General features: G+C 34.3%; 1 protein-coding gene across 1 annotated transcript in view; it reads left to right on the top strand.

Moving 5' to 3' along the window:
• The window catches only part of LOC150091369 (moesin/ezrin/radixin homolog 1-like), a 220,619-nt gene that overhangs the window by 193,439 nt on the left and 6,585 nt on the right, over positions 1-20,595 (top strand). Inside the window, exons 13-14 of the mRNA XM_090375244.1 lie at positions 544-766; positions 18,680-18,780. Coding sequence (XP_090231370.1) covers positions 544-766; positions 18,680-18,780 — 324 coding nt within the window. The remainder of the gene's footprint in view (positions 1-543; positions 767-18,679; positions 18,781-20,595) is intronic.

A 20,595-nucleotide genomic window follows, 5' to 3' on the forward strand; every position in this document is an offset into this window, starting at 1 on the left:
GTTCATACGTATGCTTAAGTTTTCCTCTCAAAAGGATTATGCCAAATAAATTGGTGTACTGTGTTTTCTTGTCCTCATAAAGTTGACTCTTAAAATTCAAAGTATATAGGCATAACTTCTAAAATAAGTTATAATGCCTGTATAACTTCTAAAAGAATCTAACTTTCTGGACTTGATTGGTGGCCACCTTAAAATAAGAATTTTAATTGGGGGGGGGAGGATTACAAGTTGTGGGACCCAGTTTGGACTCAATTTCATTGTGTGAATTTTGAATAAATTGATATTGAATTAGATGATATACTATATATCTTTTGCACTTGAAGTCCAAAATTAAAATTATCCAAACTGTAATTGAGAAGTTTAAGAAATCTATTCTTTTAGTTCTCATGTAATATCAGACTTTGCTATTATTATTAAATTTTCACTGCTGCACTTTAATTAATGCAACTGGGTGTTTAAATATTGAACTATTCTTTATGAATGAATTGGACACATCTTAATAGCTTCTTGGTCAGTATAAACAGAGAATATCTTTTGGTTCAGGAAGAAGCAATCAAGGTAAAACAAGAAGAGGTACAGTTTATTCAAGAAGAAGTAAATAAAAAAGATGAAGAAACAAAGAGGTTACAAGAGGAAGTAGAAGAAGCCAGACGGAAACAAGATGAAGTAAATGCTGCCCTTCTAGCTGCTACTACTACACCACAGCACCATCATGTTCCAGAAGATGATGAGGAAGAAAATGATGAGCCTTCAGACACCGAATATGGTATGAATTAAGAATCTTTTTTTATTAAAAGCAGAATTCACCATCAGTATACCTTAGTTATTCTTGTAAATAGCCATATGTAATTGTTTTATGCTTTAAAATTAGATATTGGCTTTTAAAACTTGATTGACATAAATATCCCTAAGTATTTGTAATTACTTTTCCATATGATCCTTCAGACACTGAATTGTGTATGAATTACAGATCTGCTCTATTAAAAGCAGAATTCACCATCAATCCTTTATTAGTTTTTAAATATTGATTGAAATAGATATTCCTAAGAATTAGTAATGGGCTTTATCACTATTTCAAAATATTAACAAATATTTATTTCACTTTCAGGTTTATATTCAGTTTCCCCAGTAGTGAGCTGTGTATATTTTAACAATGGGGGTCGCAGTTTTTCCGACTTTCTACCGAGTAAATTTGATTGGTCACGGAGGTGACGTCATCAGTGGCTTCCACTAGAGTGACTTCCCACGCTCGCACTACTAGTAGTGTGATTAGAGCGTGTGATGCATTTTTCATGACTAGTATGATATCTCGAGTCAGGGATTGATTTAAGGGATGGACAGATGTGGCTTATTACCCCCCTTAACCATGCATATAAGTGAATGTGTAAAACATTTCTAGGTCTATCAAAAAAAAAAAAACTTAAAAACCTGGTTGTCATGTCTCACCTTACAATGATAACTGAATACAACAGTGAAGTTCTAACTTTTTAGAATTTTTGAATAGTATGACGTCACAATCATGCTTCCTGAAGTTACTATTGCAGTAAGTACGATTGCAACAATACAAAAATATTTGTAAACAATTTCTTTTTTTTTTTTTTTGTCTCTCATTTTCGTTACATTACATTGTTAGGCTCCCCAACAGCTGCGTATATCATTTTAAATAAAAGATCAGGTACATCAATCTGCTGTTTTACAGAGGTATTTAGATACGTTGCACTTGCAAGTATATATCTCTTACTATAGTTATCATAAATCCATTGTATCTTGTCTTCCAGAAATTATGAAAATCTGTGAATGATCAATAAAATAATTACAATAAAAAAAAGCTCTTATTCCGTAATCAATGCATACAAATCAAAATTCCTAAAAGAAACAAGAAGGATGTTTCGCATAAACCATCTACCGTGCGTGCTTGGCACACGTGCAACTTTTTTTATTGGTATTTTTTTAACAACCAGGGAAATATAGTGGATACATTTTTTTTCGTGATAAAATTTTCATAATGCGAATAAAAAATAACATGAAATATTTCCCCCATCACAAATAACACAAAAAATTGCACAATATAAAAACAAATATTACAAAAAACAAACTTTCTAGAAAAAGTACACAAAAAATCAGATTTCATGAAAAAAAATTATTTCACAAATATTCAAGAAAACTTTATTCTAAAAATTGCCAATTTACTTCTTTATTAATATTTGTTGTCGATCTTCTGCTTTGTTCAATAGCTGACCGATGATTACAGAGGAATGATTTGACGTAATGATCCAGATCAAATTGAAGCAATGGTTTTCCATTTAGATGTATTCTCATCATTATCTGCAAAGTGTTCATTTGTCAGAATATTATTCATTACGCTGAAAGCTCACTCAGCTTCAGCACTGCTAATTGCAATGGTTTCAAAGATATTTTCTGGTAAAAGGGAGCTTCACTCGATTTTAAAGATAAATGTCTTCGATAAAATCTCTAAAATCATTAATTTTTATTTCATATTTTATCAGAAAACTTAAATTTCTTATTCGGTTTTCAGTCTTGTAACAGAGGCCAAGTTTTTTTTTTTTTTTTTTTCTTCTCCACATTCCACAATTTCGGGTAGCATACGTTTAAAATTTTTTCAATGTTATTGTAATTTTCTTTATTTAATTTAAAATCACCCTGTTGCATTAATAACTTATCCTTTAAGTATAAAACAATGCATTTAATAACTTATCATGAGGTAATTTTTTTTTTACTTTCGATTTTGATTCCTTCAAATTCTTCCGACTTCAACATGCTCTCAACTTTAGCTTCATACTTCAGAATTTTTCAAATTAGCAATTGCATTGACAGTTCGAATAATTAATTTATCTGCTTTTACCGTACCATAGTGATTCTGTAAATCTTCTGAAAGGTAAGGTAGTTCCTGCAGGATATTGATCGTTAGTGCTAAATAGTTAAGAAATTCGAGATTAAGTCTTTAATAATCCCGAATATTTAACTTCTGGTTCAAAATGTTTGCACAAATCGGGATAATTCCTCCAACCTGCAATCGCCATCCGCAAGCTACATTGTGGCCCGAACATACGGTCAATCTTTATAGTTTCCACATTAAGTTCTTTAGCAATCATCCTTAATTCGCGCTAGTTTTTTGGAGATTGGTGATAGTGTTTGTTTTTTTTTTTAATTATTGGCTGTATGCCATTATATTTTAGAACATTTTCTACACAGTGAAAGACTCGACAAAGTTTCAAAATCTGCCAACATTTCATCTTCGCAAAGTTTATATAATATCTTAGTTGCCTCAACCCCCCCCCTATGTTGCTACTCTCACTAGTTCTTTGAATACTATGCAAAAAGTCGGAATCACACAGATATTCAGCTACTGTAACCATGTAAATGTAGACAGGAGAAATTTACTAGAGGGCAAGGATCACTCACTTCTCCGAAAGATAAATGACTTCTTGACAGAGTAAAGGGGAACCACAACACAGGTTGACCAGAGGCTATAATCCGTGTCGAGAATCTTCTTAATCATCTGACTGGATATGGAAAGCATATTGAATAGCACGACTTCTCAGTATGTGACTGCATAGGTTTTACGGACACCACTAACTTTGTGAAACTGAAACAGTAATCCCTTTCACCCTTAATTCACACTTTCTAATTACCTAAATTGCCTAAAGGCCAGGGGCGAGACCAATGCATACAAAGTTGTCTCTCCTAATCCGTTCGTTACTTGGAAATTTTCTTCGTTCAACAGAAACTATTTTAAATTTAATTACCAAGGGGAATCAAAATTCGCTAAAGAGGTCAGACTGTAATTAAATCAAAAATGAAGCAATTTTAAAATACATAACCAATTGATTGTGCCATTAAAATGCTGGGAATGGGGTCCCCCTCGCCCCACTGTAGTTTCGGCTCTGGATACTCAATAATTGCATTCAGGATTTCATTTGTAAAATAAATGATAGTTTCAACAATGGGCTCGCAAATTTTCAAAAAAAATAATGGGCTGTCGCAAGCCCACTATAGCTCACCGCTGAGTCTTCCTATATAGTTTCCATGAGAGAGAGCACACGCACTAATCCTCTGGTGGGTGTGAGAATGTATCTTTGTGTGAGCAGTCATGCGCTTGCACTGCTTAAAGTGGATGTCACTATATTTTTATGCTATGGTATTTTCATATTCAGATATCAGAATTACACCTTGTCCAGTAAAACCTTAATTGCTGCATTTATATGCAATATTAGTTTGTTTTAATAATGTTCTTTTTTTTCTGTGGAAAAAAAAGTCTGAAGACATTATTTGTAAAAATACACACACATATGTATAGAAGAGTAGGTAATGAATGTGGCTAGTGGATGAGAGTAGGTAGGATAATAAAACTGGAAGTTGAAATCGTGGAATAAAACCAGAAATTTAAGTCATAATAGACCAATTTTACCTGTAAAAATAAAGGTAAAAGCAATATATTAAAAGCACTTAATGCTGCAAATTAGATGATTTTAATGTCTTTCTCAAGGATCAGCCTTCAAAACCAAAGGAAATGCAGAAAGAAGTAAGGCCTCTCTTTCTGACATGAAATATACATAGTACATGGTAGATATAAAGAAACTGAGTTATAATCTGAGTGTGTATGGAAGCCAGGTTAAGCTTAGTGGTTAATATATGGAATGCTGACGTATATTTCATGGCTGACCTTGACAGAGGCAGAGAAATGGTAAGTAGTAAAAAACTTTAACCCCATACGTCTTACTGCATTCCAACATCTGAGGTCGCTTTTACACACTATATGTTCAATGATGCCAGTACATAGCCTTTATTTCCATTACATTGATCTACACCAGTGGTTTGCACTAAAAATTCTTTAATGGTGTCTGCTTAGATTTACATGGGTATATTATTGTAAAATAGAAAATATAACTAATATAAACAAAGTAAAATTAAAGAATTGCCAAGGAAAGAAACCACATCTCCCACAGTTCCTTATAATTACTTTACTATCTTACAGTATATTATGTTAAATAAATATCTAAAATTATTTCTTGACTAAATGTCTAAGGGTATGAAAAAGGTTCTTTATGCATGGGTACTGCACTTCCATCATTTCTACTACCCCAGGTAGTATGCATGCATTGTTTGATTACATCTCATATTGTTAATACCTTCACGAGTTGCCGAGGTATTGTACTGCTTTGAATAAGTAACACTTCACCAGTGGAGAAATGTCACTTATTCTTGGCAGGTACCACCACCCAGATGGCACCATTTCAAAGTTTTTTGGCTTAATTATCGGTGAGTGGGCAGGTACCCTGTTGTTGCAGTAGTGACAACCCAATTATGAAGTATAACTCCACAATATGAGAGATGCTTGGTGTGCGTGGTTTAATCTAAATATATTTCTTGACTAAATTTCTAAAAGTATGTAAAAGGTTGTTTATGCATGGGTAATGCAAGATATAATCAACAGATGCATGCCTAGGTAGTAGAAATGATGGAAGTGCATTACCCATGCATAAACAATCTTTTTCATACTCGTACACATTTAGTCAAGAAATAGTTTTAGATTAAACCATGCGCATCAAGCATATCTCATATTGTCGAGTTATACTTCATAACTGGGTTGTCACTATTAAAACACCAGGGTGCCTGGCCACCCACCGAAGAGGAGCCAATCAGATCCGAAACGGTGCCGTCTGGGGGGGGGTCTTGATGAGGCCCTCATTACCATGAATAGGTAACAACAATCTTCCCTAAATGGGGAAGCATTGCCTATTCGGAGGATTCATGAATGTTTGAGTTCAGTGAGTGTGAGGAGTAACTGCTCCTTTCCTCTTCCTCCCCTACTATCAATTTCCTACACCTCTTTTGCTTTCCAAAGTCTAATAGGGACAGTATGTGGATAAGAGTATCTTATCCCATACCATTCTTCAAATGGTGTCGTCTGTGTGGTGGTATCTGCCAAGAATAAGTAACATTAGTCTTCTCCTTAGTTGAAGCGTTAATTATTAGAGGATGTGCAATACCTCGTAAACTCGTGAAAGTATTCACAATATGAGATAATTGAAAGATACTACCTGAGTAGTAGAATTGATGGAAGTGCATTACCCATGCATAAACAATCTCTTTTTTTTAAATAAATGTTTTCCATACTAATTTTTGTTTCATTCTCAAGGATCATTGTTATGTATGGGTACTTTTTTTCATAATCTGTAGTACTTAGTACCGTGCATAGGTTGAAAAGATGAAAGAAGACATTAGACTTGAACTTCTGTAGATTGTAATTTTCAGGAAATACGTATGAAGGAAGTTTGTTCCAAAAAACAGAAATTGAATGAATAAACGAGGAAGAAGAAATGCTGGTTCTGTGGGATTGAACTTGTTCAGTAAAAGGATGTTCACTGGTTGTGGCACGTGTTCGGACTGCTTTGAACAAGAGAGCGGGAAATTATACAAGCCAATTCAGAAGAACAATGCCCATGGAAGTATCTGTAGAAAAGGCATGCAGCAGAAACAGTATGTCTGAGACAGAGTGGAGAGACTGTTAGAGATGAGTCATTAATTAACCTAACTGCCCTCTTCTGAATGGAACCTAGAAACCTGAGAGAGGTTTTGGGGCCACTGCCCCAGATGTGGGAACAATATTTCATGGTAGGGTGGATTTGTGATTTCTATAGAGTCAACTGTTTGAAAGAAAAGTAACGTCAAGAGCGAAAGAGAAAACCCAGTTTTTTGGATGCAGAGGAAGCAATATTTGTAATGTTTTATGACAAGAGAGATTAGAAGTCAGGATAATCCTGAAGATGAGCAAAGGAATCCTTTTTGCGAGATATAAGATAGGACTGAGTTTTGGAAGGATTGGAATTAAGTTTTTGTTGCCCCACTGTCGAATTACCTTGAAATCGGCATTTGAGAATTGGCAGTGGATACTCAAAGTTGAAGCTGTTTGAGCAGGGCAAGGTTTCTCAATCTGGATGGTGGAAAGCAATGTGCTATCATCAGCAAAAGATGGGATTTCCGGTCAAGGGAAGAAGGTCATTAATATACAAGAGGAAAAGAGTGGGAGAAAGAACTGAACCTTGGGGAACATCAGCATTAGTGGAGAAGTTAGAAGACAGAGATCCATCTACCATAACCCACAGTGAGTGGTCAGAGAGAAAACTGGATTAAAAAAAAAAAAAAAAACCAATTACAAAGAACTGGCAAACCATAGAATGGAAGCTTATTTAGAAGACCTTTATGCTAAACACGATTGAAAGTCTTTGAAATGTCAATAGCAATGGCTTGAGTTTCACCAAATGTTTCCATTGAATTTGTACATAGATGGGTAACATAAGCCAGAATATCACCAGTGGTATAATATCCCCAGGTCTATAATATAATCCTTCAAAAATTCTTATAAATATGCCTGCATCAATTACTTTTATACCACATACACACACACACACACACACACACTAGACTCTTGATTTTCCAGGATAGGTGGGGGGGCGGAAAAATTCCCGGTTAATCCAAAAATACAGCAAGTCCCCGACACACGTAAGAGATACTTTCCAGTACTTTTTACGTAAGTAGAGTTTTACTTAACTCGGGAATGACTAATAAAATATTGCTACTATACCCCTGATATGCCAAAATTAAAAAAACCGCATAATATCCTCAGAAGAATGAAGAAAAATAGTTATATTTTTAATTAGTTCAATTAAAAAGTTCATCTGGGGATGGCAGTAGCCAGAGTGACAAGTAAGAAAAGAAAACATAAAAGGGGAAAAAAATGCATGTTAATACTGTAAAAACTGTTCCGCAGCTTTGCTTGTTATAGTTGACTTCATTGGTACTGATTGCTTCACCCCTTCTCGTATTCTGTCTTTCTATTTTATTATGTTCTCCGTTGCTACTGACAAATCTGAATTCTGCATGATACTTGTTATTGTTTGCCATTTTCATACATCTTTGTTATTTCAATTTTCTGATCCAACTTGATCATTTTCCTTTTCTTGATAGATTTACTAGTACTGCAGTCACTTATTCTCTTAGTTGGCACCATGATAACGGTCAAAATTAAATTTTCTGAAAAGAACTTCACAGGGTTAAGGCAAAAACTCGCTATTTTCACCCTATGTGAGCTCACATTTTACTAAAGCACATTTCTGGAGGTCACTGCCATAAAACATTAAAAACAATTTGCAATTTCTGGGTTATTGGGCTTTTCTGTTACTGCAATTCATTATAAACGAGTAGTAAACTCGATCTTATTGCATTTGCAATAATACCAAAAGCTGGAATTCTGTGGGTTCCTGCTGTTAAAATTAATTTATTTTATATAATTGTTCTTACAGTTGAACTTTCCAGTCCTAAATTATGGCACACATCTGCTTGTCGTTGACCGGAACTGATTTGCTTCAAAACGTCTAATTTAATTTTCAAATTCAGTCTTTTTCTTACATTTGTAGTCTTTGTACTGCATCCAGACGTTGCTTTTTCATTCTTATCTGCCATTATTAACTCTTCGAAAATGTAAAGGCATTGGTTGCATTAATTATGATACAATGTTCAAGAAAACTGTCTGCACGGTGTATAATGCTGTACTGAGTGATGACTAGACTTCGGATAAATGCATATAACACAAATATTACAGGCAATATACTTGATCATTTTTTAAAATGTTGATCTCGGAACTACGTAACAATTCACTGTACTGCAATTAAATTAGCATGCGAGAAAATTTCTCAAGTCTGCATGGGAAATGTTTTAATGCTGTTTTGCTATTCATTTTCAAGCTATTGACTCCATCAAATGAAACGATTTCGTTAATTATGCCAAAAATGCAATCAGTAAAAGAGCGTTATAGTGATTTGTGTCAGCATTATAATATAAGAACAGCATTATAGCAAACCGCATTATAAGAGGATCTGCTGTAATGGAAGTGGCATATTGCAATTGTTTTCATCAATATCCATAATTGGATATTGTCGACTATGTGAAGCACAGTGATACACATACCGTTATGTTCTGATGTTCAATTTCCAGTTCTGAATTACTTAGTGGATTGTTGCTCTATCTTATTGTAATCGTGATCATTTTTTAAATGAGCTTCTTTGGAACTCCAAAGGAGCTCATTCTTCCAACTTAGTAATGAGCTTAATGAACAAAATGTTAAACAATTAGAAATTCTCACTTTGAAAATGTTTCCCATAGGCAGAGTAAAATGTTTATAAATTCTGAAATAGTACTTAAAAATGATCTTCAACTTATGTATGTGCATCTTTTCATTTTCATAGTTAATATTTCTTACCCTTAAGTTGTTTTCCCACATAAGAAGTTATAAACCTCCACTTCCTTGGAAAACTTATCTGGGTTCTGTGTGTGTATATATATAATTACTACTGTAAGAGTATAATTGGTACTATATAGATACTCAGTGTATTAAAACATTGGCATAAAAGTACTCGGGGGGCCATAAGGCCAAAAGAACCTATAAAGACTAAGGTAGCCTGTGTTGGTTTGCATTGCTCTATACCCTTGTAAAAGAATGAGAGAAATTTACTTCAATATGATATGTAGAATACTTCCATATGATACTCTCTGGAAATTAAAACAAACAATTAAAAAATTGAAAATCTTACGTTACAGTAGAAATAATTAACAATAATTAAAAATCAAATGAACACAATTAAAAATTAAGTAAAAAATTAATTTAACGAAAAAAATTGCAAAACAATTTTCCTTCCAACGTAGAACGTATTGGGCATTATAGCTCTGGTTCATACTATTAAGTATGAACCCTAGAATTAAACATAATTATCAATATAAAATAAAATGTTATGCAGCTAATTATTGATAATTGGATACATTGAATGGCACTTTTTCAAGGGCTAACACCATTCAATATATCCCACCAATAATTAGCAAGGCTGTCTGTTTTTGATTGTTATCTGCCTGTTTAACCAGGTCCAAATAATAAACATAAAGGCAATGTATGCTAAACTTTAAATTTAACAGCAAACAGGCAAGATAACAACTAGCCCGACAGATAGCTTTGAAACGAATACAGGTAGTTCTCGACTTTACGAGTTAATTCGTTCCTAGCATGTGCTCGTAAAGCAAACTCAATATGGGAATTTATTTCCCATAGGGGTTAAGTTATCAACAATGAAATTAGCTAACTAATTAGTTTGTTTAAACAATGATAGATTTATCCAAAGAAATTAAAACATAACCTGTAAAATCAAGCAAATTATAACAATAAATTATTTGACTTACAAATGTTAAAGAATTCATCATTGCACAAGGAGTCACTTCAGAAATGCTTCAGGAGGCGTTTATTTCCGAGATAATCTTACCTTTTCTTTATAAATTTCAGTAGATACATAAGCATTTTTTAACAGAACACACAAATTGGAACTAACACGATTTACGCAGAGTAACAAGTTTACAAAGCTTAAAAAAAAAAAAAAAATGAAGAGAAGATAGTGAAAATTTGTTTTTTATACAATTGAAGATTTCAGTAAAGGGAAAACACATTTCACCATAATAACGTAAAAACCCACACGATTCCAGCTATCAGTATTTTCACAAATGCAATAACATAGTTTGCTACCCGTTTATAATTGCTTGCAGTAACAGAAAAGCCCAATAAACTGGAAAGTGCAAATTGTTTTATGGTCGTGACGTCCAGAAATGTGCTTTAGAAAAATATCACAAAGTCCTTCAAAAATGGTTCTTATAACATTATTTATTATTATTAGCTACATGGTGTAAGGAAGCCTAAGGTTTATGCTGCACCAGCCAAAAAAAAAAAAAAAAAACCCCAAGTTACCCTGAGAGAGAGAGAGAGAGAGAGAGGAATGATGATATCCAGCATATGATAACGATGAAAGGGTAGTGTGTTTAGTGATTTGAATTAGTAACTAATACAATTTACACTATAAAAACATTTTAAGGAGTTATATAGTGCAAATTTGAACTTCTGGGGTCGTGGAATGAATTACCAAAAAAAAACAATTTATTGGATTCACATTATGATATTTTTGCGATACGATGGTAACAGATTAATATCGTAAAGCGGGGTACACTTTATTGTATAGCTATGTGCGTGGTTTGAAATGCAATATTTATGAATGTTTAATGTTCATATTTTCTATTTTGTTGATACTTGATACTTAAAAAAAAAAAAAACCTCAAACCCGGGAGAACTGCCTGTATAAGAAGATAATACAGAAAGAGTGACAACTGTAATTTTCACTTCAGTTGTGTTTTTTATTTATTTTATACATGTGCAAAAGAAAGCTTATGCTGACATAAGGAGAAATGAGGTAAGAATAAGTATAGTAATAGTATCTCAATTTCTCTCGAATTACTTGAATTGTTTTAATACACTTTGAGTACTTATATAGTACCGATTATACTCTTACAGTAGTAATTAGATTAGACTGATGTGTAATGTTCAATCTACAATTGATTGCATTAATCTGATCTGATATACCTTTTACATCTATTCCAATATTTCATAATAGATTAAGTATATATATATAATCTTATTCCATTTAACAGTGCCAGTTATCAAATTGCAGATAATGAGTGAGCTATAGTCATGTGTTTTGCAATGACTATACTCTGTGGTATTCCACTGGAATCCCATTTATCCAAAATATCTGGGACTAACAGTACTTTAGGTGGTCAATTTTTTATTTTTTTTTTTTATTAGTAATGGCCACATGGTGCAAGGAAGCCTATGGCTTATGCTGCACCAGTCAAAAAAAAATAACAAAAAAAAAAAATAAATAAATAAATAAAATAAAATAATAATAAAAAAAACAAATTAATAATGATAATAAGAAAATTTTAAAAAATAATAATTAATAATAGAAAAGTAAATGGACAACCTATGCATTTTCCTCCTCCCTTAGGTAGTTATCCAGCTTACCTTTGAATTTCCCCAGCCTTTCAGCCTCTACCACCCATGTAGTCAACTTATTCCAGTAATTTATAACTCGCTGGCTAAAATAAAACTTCCTGCAATCCAGTCTAAACAACTCCCCCTGTTACTTGAAATTATGGCCCCTAGTTCTAGAATCATTTATAACTCTAAAAATTTCGTCCTTATTCATTTTGCTTATGCCTCTCACAGCCTTAAACACCTCAATCAAGTCTCCTCTAAGGTGCCTAGTTTAAACCATAGGCTTCCTTGCACTATGTAGCCATTACTAATACTAATAAAAAAAAAAAAAAAAAAAATTTACCACCTAAAGTACTGTTAGTCGCAGATATTTTGGATAACTGGGATCCTAGTGGAATACCACAGTATAGTAAGGTGCCTAGTTTCCAAGACTGCAATCCACATATTCAGTCTTTCCACATATGGATGCCCTTTTGCCGATCTCACCAGGCGAGTTACCCATCTTTGGACCCTTTCAAGAAGAACGTCTTTCTTTAGGTGCAGTCTCCATACTTGAACACAGTATTCCAAGTCTAACAATAGCCTTATATAATGAGATTATGACATCCTTATCTCTACTAGCAATTGTTTGATAAATCATCGATAGGACACCATGGGCCCTCCTTGCAATCTACAATGCTCAGAGAACTTTATATCTGACTATATCATAATACCAAAGTCCCTTTTCTCCACTATCGGCTTTAGTTCAACTCCTCCAAATGTATAAGTTATTTTGTGTACAGGCTACTGTTCCCCTTACACTATGCTGGATTAAAGCATAGCTGCCATTTTTCTGACCATCTCTGAAGTCTATCTAGGTCATTCTGAAGATGCTCTGTTTGGCGACAATCATTAACTACTCTACCAATCTTTACATCATCTACAAATTTAGACATCACTCCCTCTATCTCTTCATCAATGTCATTCATGAAAATCAAAAACAACAATGGTCCTACTACTGATCTTTCGGGAACCCCACTTCTTACATCAACCCAATCTGAGGAATAACCATTTATCACAACCTCCTGCCCTGAAGCCACCCTGCTATCCATCTAAGGATTTTCCCTGTGATTCCAACTTATAAAGTAACCGCTCATGTGGGACTGGGTCAAATGCTTTGCTGAAATCCAAATAAATGTCAAAATTATTCCTTAAGTCCAGCTCTTGAGTGACCCTGTCAAAATAGTTAACCAGATTAGTTAAACATGATTTTCCCTTTACAAAACCATGCTGAGTATCCTTCAGAATTCCATTTCTATCTAAGTGATCCTGAATTCCACCCTTGATCATGGTCTCCATGATTTTCCCTACTACTGAAGTTAGACTAACCGGCCAGTAATTTCCCACTTCACTCTTAGAACTGCCCTTATGTATTGGAGATACATTGGCACTATTCCAATCAAGTGGAATCACTCCTGAGTCCAGTGATGCTGTCATAATTAGCCTCAATGGTTCAGTTCACTCACTTGCTGCTTCCCTTAAGATTATAGAGTAAATGCCATCAACCCCAGGAGCCTTACTGGCCTGTAGGTGCGAAAGTTTTTTTTCATTGAATAAATGTGAAATTTCAACATCATTAATTACATTTTTTTTCAACTTCACTCCCAGAATTTCCCATTGATGTGAAGGATATTTTCTTCTGTAAATATCAATGCAAAGTAATTTGAGTTCATCTGCAGCTTCAGCTGGGGTATCTAATACTATCCCACGTCCATTACATGAGGGTCTGATCTAGTTTGTCCTTCTCTTTACATTTATATATGTGAAGGATTCCTTATCCCTCCCCCCCTTTGCCAGCTGATTTCTCATAATCTGCCTTTGCCAGTCTAACATTTTCAGTGGCATTATTACAGATTAATTTGTAGCTGTTATAAGCTTCAGTACTTTTTATTGCTGTGTAACTTTTCCATGCTGTCTTTTTTCTGCTCAAGTAATCTGGCAACTTCATTATTCATCCAACTTGGAATCCTCCTCGTGGATTATTATTTTTTTTTAATAGTATATACACATTCAAGGCTTCTGTTGATTAATGTTTTAAAGGTATACCATAGTTCAATTGTATTTGCTCTCTATGAGATATCTTCCCAGTTAATAGAGGCTGTGTTAGCATCTTAAGCAATCATAATTTCCTTGCCTGAAATTATAACCCATTCCTTTGCCTTTACTGCTACCTCTCTCTCTCTCTCTCTCTCTCTTCATCATCCACCGTAGAATCCATGATCACTTCCTGCTACTGGTTCCTGTACTGTCAGCCTTATTATATCATCTGGTTCATGGGTAATGAGGTCTAGAGTATTCTTTTCGCTAGTACTTTCCCTGACATGTTGATACAAATAACAATCATCTAGTTGATTTTAAAATTTTGTCCCCCCATATGGAGTTTCCTTCCCATTTGCTCCAATCAGTTAGTGGCAAATTGAAATCGCCCATAATAAGACATTCACGCTTACTTGCCCACTCTCATTATACCTTTGCTTCCAACTATTTCACAACATACAGATTCTATACTAGCATGCAAAACGTCTGAATCCGAGAAAGCTGTCGTCACTCTCATGCTACTTTTGATAAGCATGACCCCACCACCCCTTCTATCTTCCCTGTCCTTCCTAAATACATTATACATACCGTACTGAAACTCATCATCCCTTTTCTCCGGGTGGCACCACGTTTCTGTAAGCCCTATTATGTCAGCATTACTTGTCCTAAACAGTGGACAAGTTCAAATTCACTCATTTTATTGACGATACTTCTGACATTACTGTATAAACAATTAAGGCAGTGTTCTTGTTTAGTTAACTACCCTGACACACCCCTTAAAGTTATTTAAGCTTGCTTCCCTGGCATTTGCTACCCACTCATTTGAAACACTTTTGCCCTCAGAACATCTTGCTGCTATGTTCTGTTGTGGTAACAAACAAATGCTCTTGAGGTATGTGCAGAGTTAATTTGACCAATACTATCAGATAACCACATATCTATATTACCCTTATTTCCTCCCCCAAACTCGCAATTTCGCAGAACCTTTAAGGTATCCTCAATAATACTGGCAAAAACTTTTGCACCCACAGCCTTTGTTTAAATGTATCCCGTCTCTACAAAACAGATTCCTTCTACCTACAAGTGCGGGCCAAGCTAATAGAAATTTCCCCCCAAAAGCCATGCAGAGTCCAAGTCTTGAGTTAATCCACATAATTAGCCTCAAGGCTTTCAGCATATAATCCCTCATATTGTGCCTGGGCAGAATTGCAGACACAGACATTATGACCTAACTCACAACATTTCTTCAGTGTGGTCTTATATTTGTCTAACAAATCGTCAGATTGTGAATGCTTAATGTCATTAGTCCCCACATGAATAATAATATTCTCTTTTCCCCCTTTAAAATCTGCCAGTCTGTTTGTGACATCATTAATAGTTTCTCCTGGCAGACATACCCTGGTTCTATTCCACTTATCCTTATTACAAAAAATATTTTCCATTTCCCTGACAATGGAGTCTCCTAATAAACTAAGTCCTTTTGAACCAGAGTAGTTTGCACTTTGTTATGCTGTTCTAGGGTCCGAATCGGGAGTGCATTTACTTGGTAGGTTGCTAGAGTCTTGAGTCCTGATGAGCTCTCAGTTACGTTATTCTCGAGGGCGAGCACCCATATTTTTTTTTTTTTTTTAGTACTCAAATTGTTCTAGCAATGCACCAAATTGTAACTTAAGATCAGTACACTCCTTACAATGGTGATAAAGAAAATATCTCCAAGTGAGTTAGGATTATCCACTAGATCGATCTTGGAATACATGCCACAGGTTCTGCAAAGTATAAAATCATGACTCGCCCGGAAATCACTATCGGCTGTTTCCATATGAGTCATGGTACCCTCTGACGAAGTGTTCAAGGCAGATCATGTAATAACCATTATGAAATTTACTAATTATTAATGAAAGAAACTTTCAAAAAATTATATTTATAATATAAAAAAATAAATCAAACTATTACGGGGAAACAACTTATTAAAATAAACTTTACAATATACTAATACTAAAAACCTTTGAAATCCTGCTTTAATCCCTTTTTATCTATGCTTCTTCAGTGTCGCTATGAAGAGCTGTAATAGGCACATCTGCTCGCCACGAATGCCAACAGTAAAATGATATCAGATAATATTATTTTCAGATAATACCACGAATGCCAACAGTAGAATGATATCAGATAATAGATTCTGAATGCACTCAATCTCCATATGAATAAGAGAAAATTACAGTAATTTGCATTTCTTATTTACTCATTATGTAAATAAATGTGCTCTATACAGCACTTTAAAATTGCCAATGTTTGGCTGCTTTAAAAATAGTTCATAGTTCTTTTCTCTACATGATTGTCTTTTCATCAGACATGTAAATTAGTTTTTCATTCATTTCTTCTTGAGGCGTCTCCGTAACCAGGTGGGAAGGAGCAGCAGCAGTGCGTAGCACACGCTTCTTGATTAGACCGGGGTTCGAGCCCGTCACCACCAAATACGGAGGATGCGGAAAGGTCAGGGAATGACCACCGCATATCCCGGAGCAATATGGCCTTAGTTGCTAATGCTCCTAAAAAAAACCAAAATAAATAACAATTTCTTCTTGAGACTCTGCCCATCTAATAGTGATCTTAAAGCTGTTAAAAGCTACTGATTGTTGGTTTCAGTGTTATATATTCTTCAACTCTTCATTATCAATTTCTATCCGATTCATATTAATACTTAATGGTAAAACTATCATCTTCACAAAGTGATCATCTGGGTTGATTATCAGAAAACATCATTGCAGAAACAATGTGGATGCACAGTTCATGCTTTCTTTAGTTTTGTGCATTGTCCAGGGTATTTTGATATTCAAAGAATTAGTTCATTGAATTGTAGAAAATCCTTGTTTATGGAAAATTAAATTGAGGGACTATACAGAAATTTGAAGTATGGCATGTGAACAAATAAATAAATATTTGTCTGTAATGGTACCAACCACACCATGCTGCATAAAAACTTTGCCTATGGGTATCAGCCATTCTGATTCCCACAAGCAGAGAAGAATAAAGCTACTTGGAAAATACTCAAATAATTTAGAGCACCACAGCAACAAAAAAAAATCTGTTGTTTCTAGCTTAGAGCACAAGAAAAGGCAGTGAGGGATATTCCAGGCTAATACCCACATCTAAGTCTGGGATACATACATTACAAAGAGAAGTAAGTATGATCTTACTCCAAGGTTGATGGATTCTGAGGTCATAACTCAATAACTTAAAATATTAAAAGAATGGAAAAGGCTTTTTTATTTCCATGCCTTCCAACTGTCTTTTTTCAACAAGTGACAGTATTTTAGCCTGCATATCAACTCTCCCAACACATTAATTGCACCATGGCATTCCCCACATGTGCTCATGGGCTCACCAGCAATATCATATTTATCTTATTGCTATACAAAAGCTCCTTTGAATAAACTCATTTGAAAACAGGCTTTCAGCTTGGAACAGTTTGTTGAAGGAGGAAATTGCTACAGAAATGAAATCCTCCAAGAGATTTTTAGCTGACTGTAAATCAGCTATGTAGTAAAATCACATGCAACCCAAAAAAAAAAGTAGAAGCTTCACCTTCAGATTTACAGGCAACAAACATTTGTCCCGATCTTTGCTTAGGCGCTGGGGTGAGCATACTGCAGATCACTTGTGGCTCATTCCTTCACATTGTGTGTTCTATGGCGATTTAGGCAGCCCAGAGTGTTATGCTTGCTGTGATAGCCCTGCGTACATTCCTTACTGATTGTTCGTGACATTTGTTGGTCCTGTTGTATACAGTGCATGAAATTCCCACATGGCTTGTACACAGTGCTGTAGTTGTAAAATTAGCAGAAGGTATGCTCTATCAATGTTAGAAAAGCAGAGAGTATACTGTGCATATTAATTGAATCCCTGAGAGTGTGTGTGTGGGGGGAATATTTTCTTATTTATATATATGCCATATATATTAAAAATAAAACTTCAGTATTGCACAAGAATAAAATTATAATACATTTATTTTTTAATTTTCAGTAAATACTTTGTTTTTACAAGTCTTTCAAAAACCACAAGGTATGTGCTCTTCACCTAAAAAAAAAAAAAAAAAAATCCAGAGAGTATATGGTGTATACCACTACAGCCCTGCTTGTACACTATTATTAAGCAAGCGAGAACTGATTGTTGAAGAGTGTAGGAGTGGGGTAGTGTATAGCATGCAATGTCCGAATTGTGGAATAATGGTCATATTGTTGTATGGGGAGTGGAGAAGGGATAGTGGGGGGGGGGGATCAGCTGAGAACATCAATTAGAGCAGATCCTCCAAACTATGAAAGTTCTGCTCTAACTGAATAACTTCTTCCTGTGATGCGATTGTCATTGACATATCCTAAATTTTATGGATTACTGGTTTTATTCACATGATTCTTTTGAAAGTGTTTTTTAACAAGGTAGTCTTAATAATTTTAGTATTCACATTTAGAAAATTGAGTGACTGTAACAGGTTATCAAGGTAATTTTATAACAGAAGGACTTATTCTTTTTTTATCCCCAGATTACTTACAGATGGTCTAGCTAAAGAAATTGAGGCCTTCCAGATAACTTCCGACAAGTTACTTATTTGTACTTATAGGTGACATGAAATATAAAATACATAAAATGTATTTATATGAAATACATAAAGTACTAGATTATTATTTAAATAATCTACTTCTAATAATAGAATTAACTGTTTAGGTGCTGAGCTATCTAAAGATGATTCTATCAATCTGCCAAGGCCAGAAGAGGAACGGAGTACCCAAGTATCAAAAGAAAAACATCTTCAGGAACAGTTGAAAGTAAGGCTTTTCACACTACTTGTTTGCATATTCTAATGCTTTACCATTTTATTTGAACTAACAGATTGTATTAGCATTAGTAGAGGCATATGATGCAAGAAAGCAAGCTTATGCAGCATCAGCCAAAAAAAAAAAAGGGGGGAAACTGCTATTCGTTTTCAAGCTATTGACTGCATCAGATAATGTTTTCGTTAAACATGCCAAAAGTTCAATCTGTACGCTGGTAAAAGTGTTAGTGAGACATGGGTTATAATATAAGAACAGCGTTATAACGAATCAGCAGTAGAGCATACTGCATTATAACGAGGGCCTGCTATATTTAAAAATTGCCCTTGATAACCTTCAAATTTATTACATAAATTATGATATTCAAAATTGTCTACTATAATGTGCAGGAATGGGTATACCTATCAGTTCCTTATTGTTTTCAGATCTTAAAAAAAATAATAATAATAATCAGTATGACAATGAAGAAATAAAGTTGTAATTTGTAAAATTAATTTTTCATTACTTCAGGTTTTAGATTTATACTTAATGTTTCTAAAAATATTTCTTTGCATTTTATTATCATCGAATTTTTTCATAAATGCTTTTTTTTTTTTTTTTTATTCTTACTGATTTGCTTTCCACAACAAATTGTGGCCTTCATGATGCATAAAATATCCATTGTTTTATTAAAGCACGGCCTAAAAAGACAGTTGCTAACACGTCAGTTTGATATTCCCTGTCTCCTAATTAATCTAGGTTTTCCCGTCTGCAATTAACATTAAGTGAAACTTAATTATTTTGAAAAGTACATATTGTATTTAGCTTAGTAATGGAAATCATATGCTGTTTAGTTTCTATTACTACGCTAAACCCCAAAAAATAATAAAATTGCTGATTATCACCCATAATTAACCCATTAAAAATGAAAAAGTGATTCACCTCTTCAACCCCTTCCCCCACCAAGTCACAAGTAGACAATCATTTCCATAAAAATGTTTCAGAATTGGTTAGTGCTGGTTGTTAATCTCCTTGCTTGCTGAAACGAATTTTAATTTAAGCTCAGTGGTTGTTGACACTAGGCACTGATTTCAACATGGACACAATCTTTAATTTCAAAAATTTTATATGAGACGGCCAATATGGGATAAAACAGAAAAAAAATTACGTTCGAACAGGAATGCTGTGGAGAAATATTGACAAGAAATAAGCAGCAAAACTAATGTAGAAGGCAAATTTTATTTTATTATCATTTACATAAGTTTTTCTTAAATAAATAGATTAGTTATGGCAATCATGTACTATTATTGTCATGGTAAAACATTGTTTAATGAATGTTTCTTTTTAAAGTACAATTATGTAGAAATATAGCCCAGAAAAATTTATAACATAACTTCCATTCAATAATTAGGTAGTTGACACTTTAATAATGCTCATCACAGGACATTTCAATAAAATGTTAGTTAGGAGGTGCACTGAAATAATTGGAAGTAGAAGGGAGAAATAGTAGTAGTAGTAGTGGTGGTGGCACATGATGCAAGAAAGCAAGTGTAGGAGCTTATGCAGCATCAGCCAAAAAAAAAAAAAAAAAAATCACACCATTCCCTCCAAATGCCTGTCCAGTTCCTCCTTAAATTTATTTAACCTATCAACTTCCACAATGACAGATGGAAGTTTGTTCCAGCAATTAACCACCCGCTGGCTAAAGGCAAATTTCCGCACATCTATTCTACATCTATCCTTTCTTAATTTGAACTTATGTCCCCGTAGGTTCGTAATCTGAACAAGTGGAAGGATCCCATCAGAATTCAGCGTGCTCAACATATTCAA

This window comes from Mastigoproctus giganteus, chromosome 1, assembly GCF_048544385.1.
Source record: "Mastigoproctus giganteus isolate SK-2022 chromosome 1, ASM4854438v1, whole genome shotgun sequence".
Lineage (NCBI taxonomy): Eukaryota > Metazoa > Arthropoda > Arachnida > Uropygi > Thelyphonidae > Mastigoproctus > Mastigoproctus giganteus.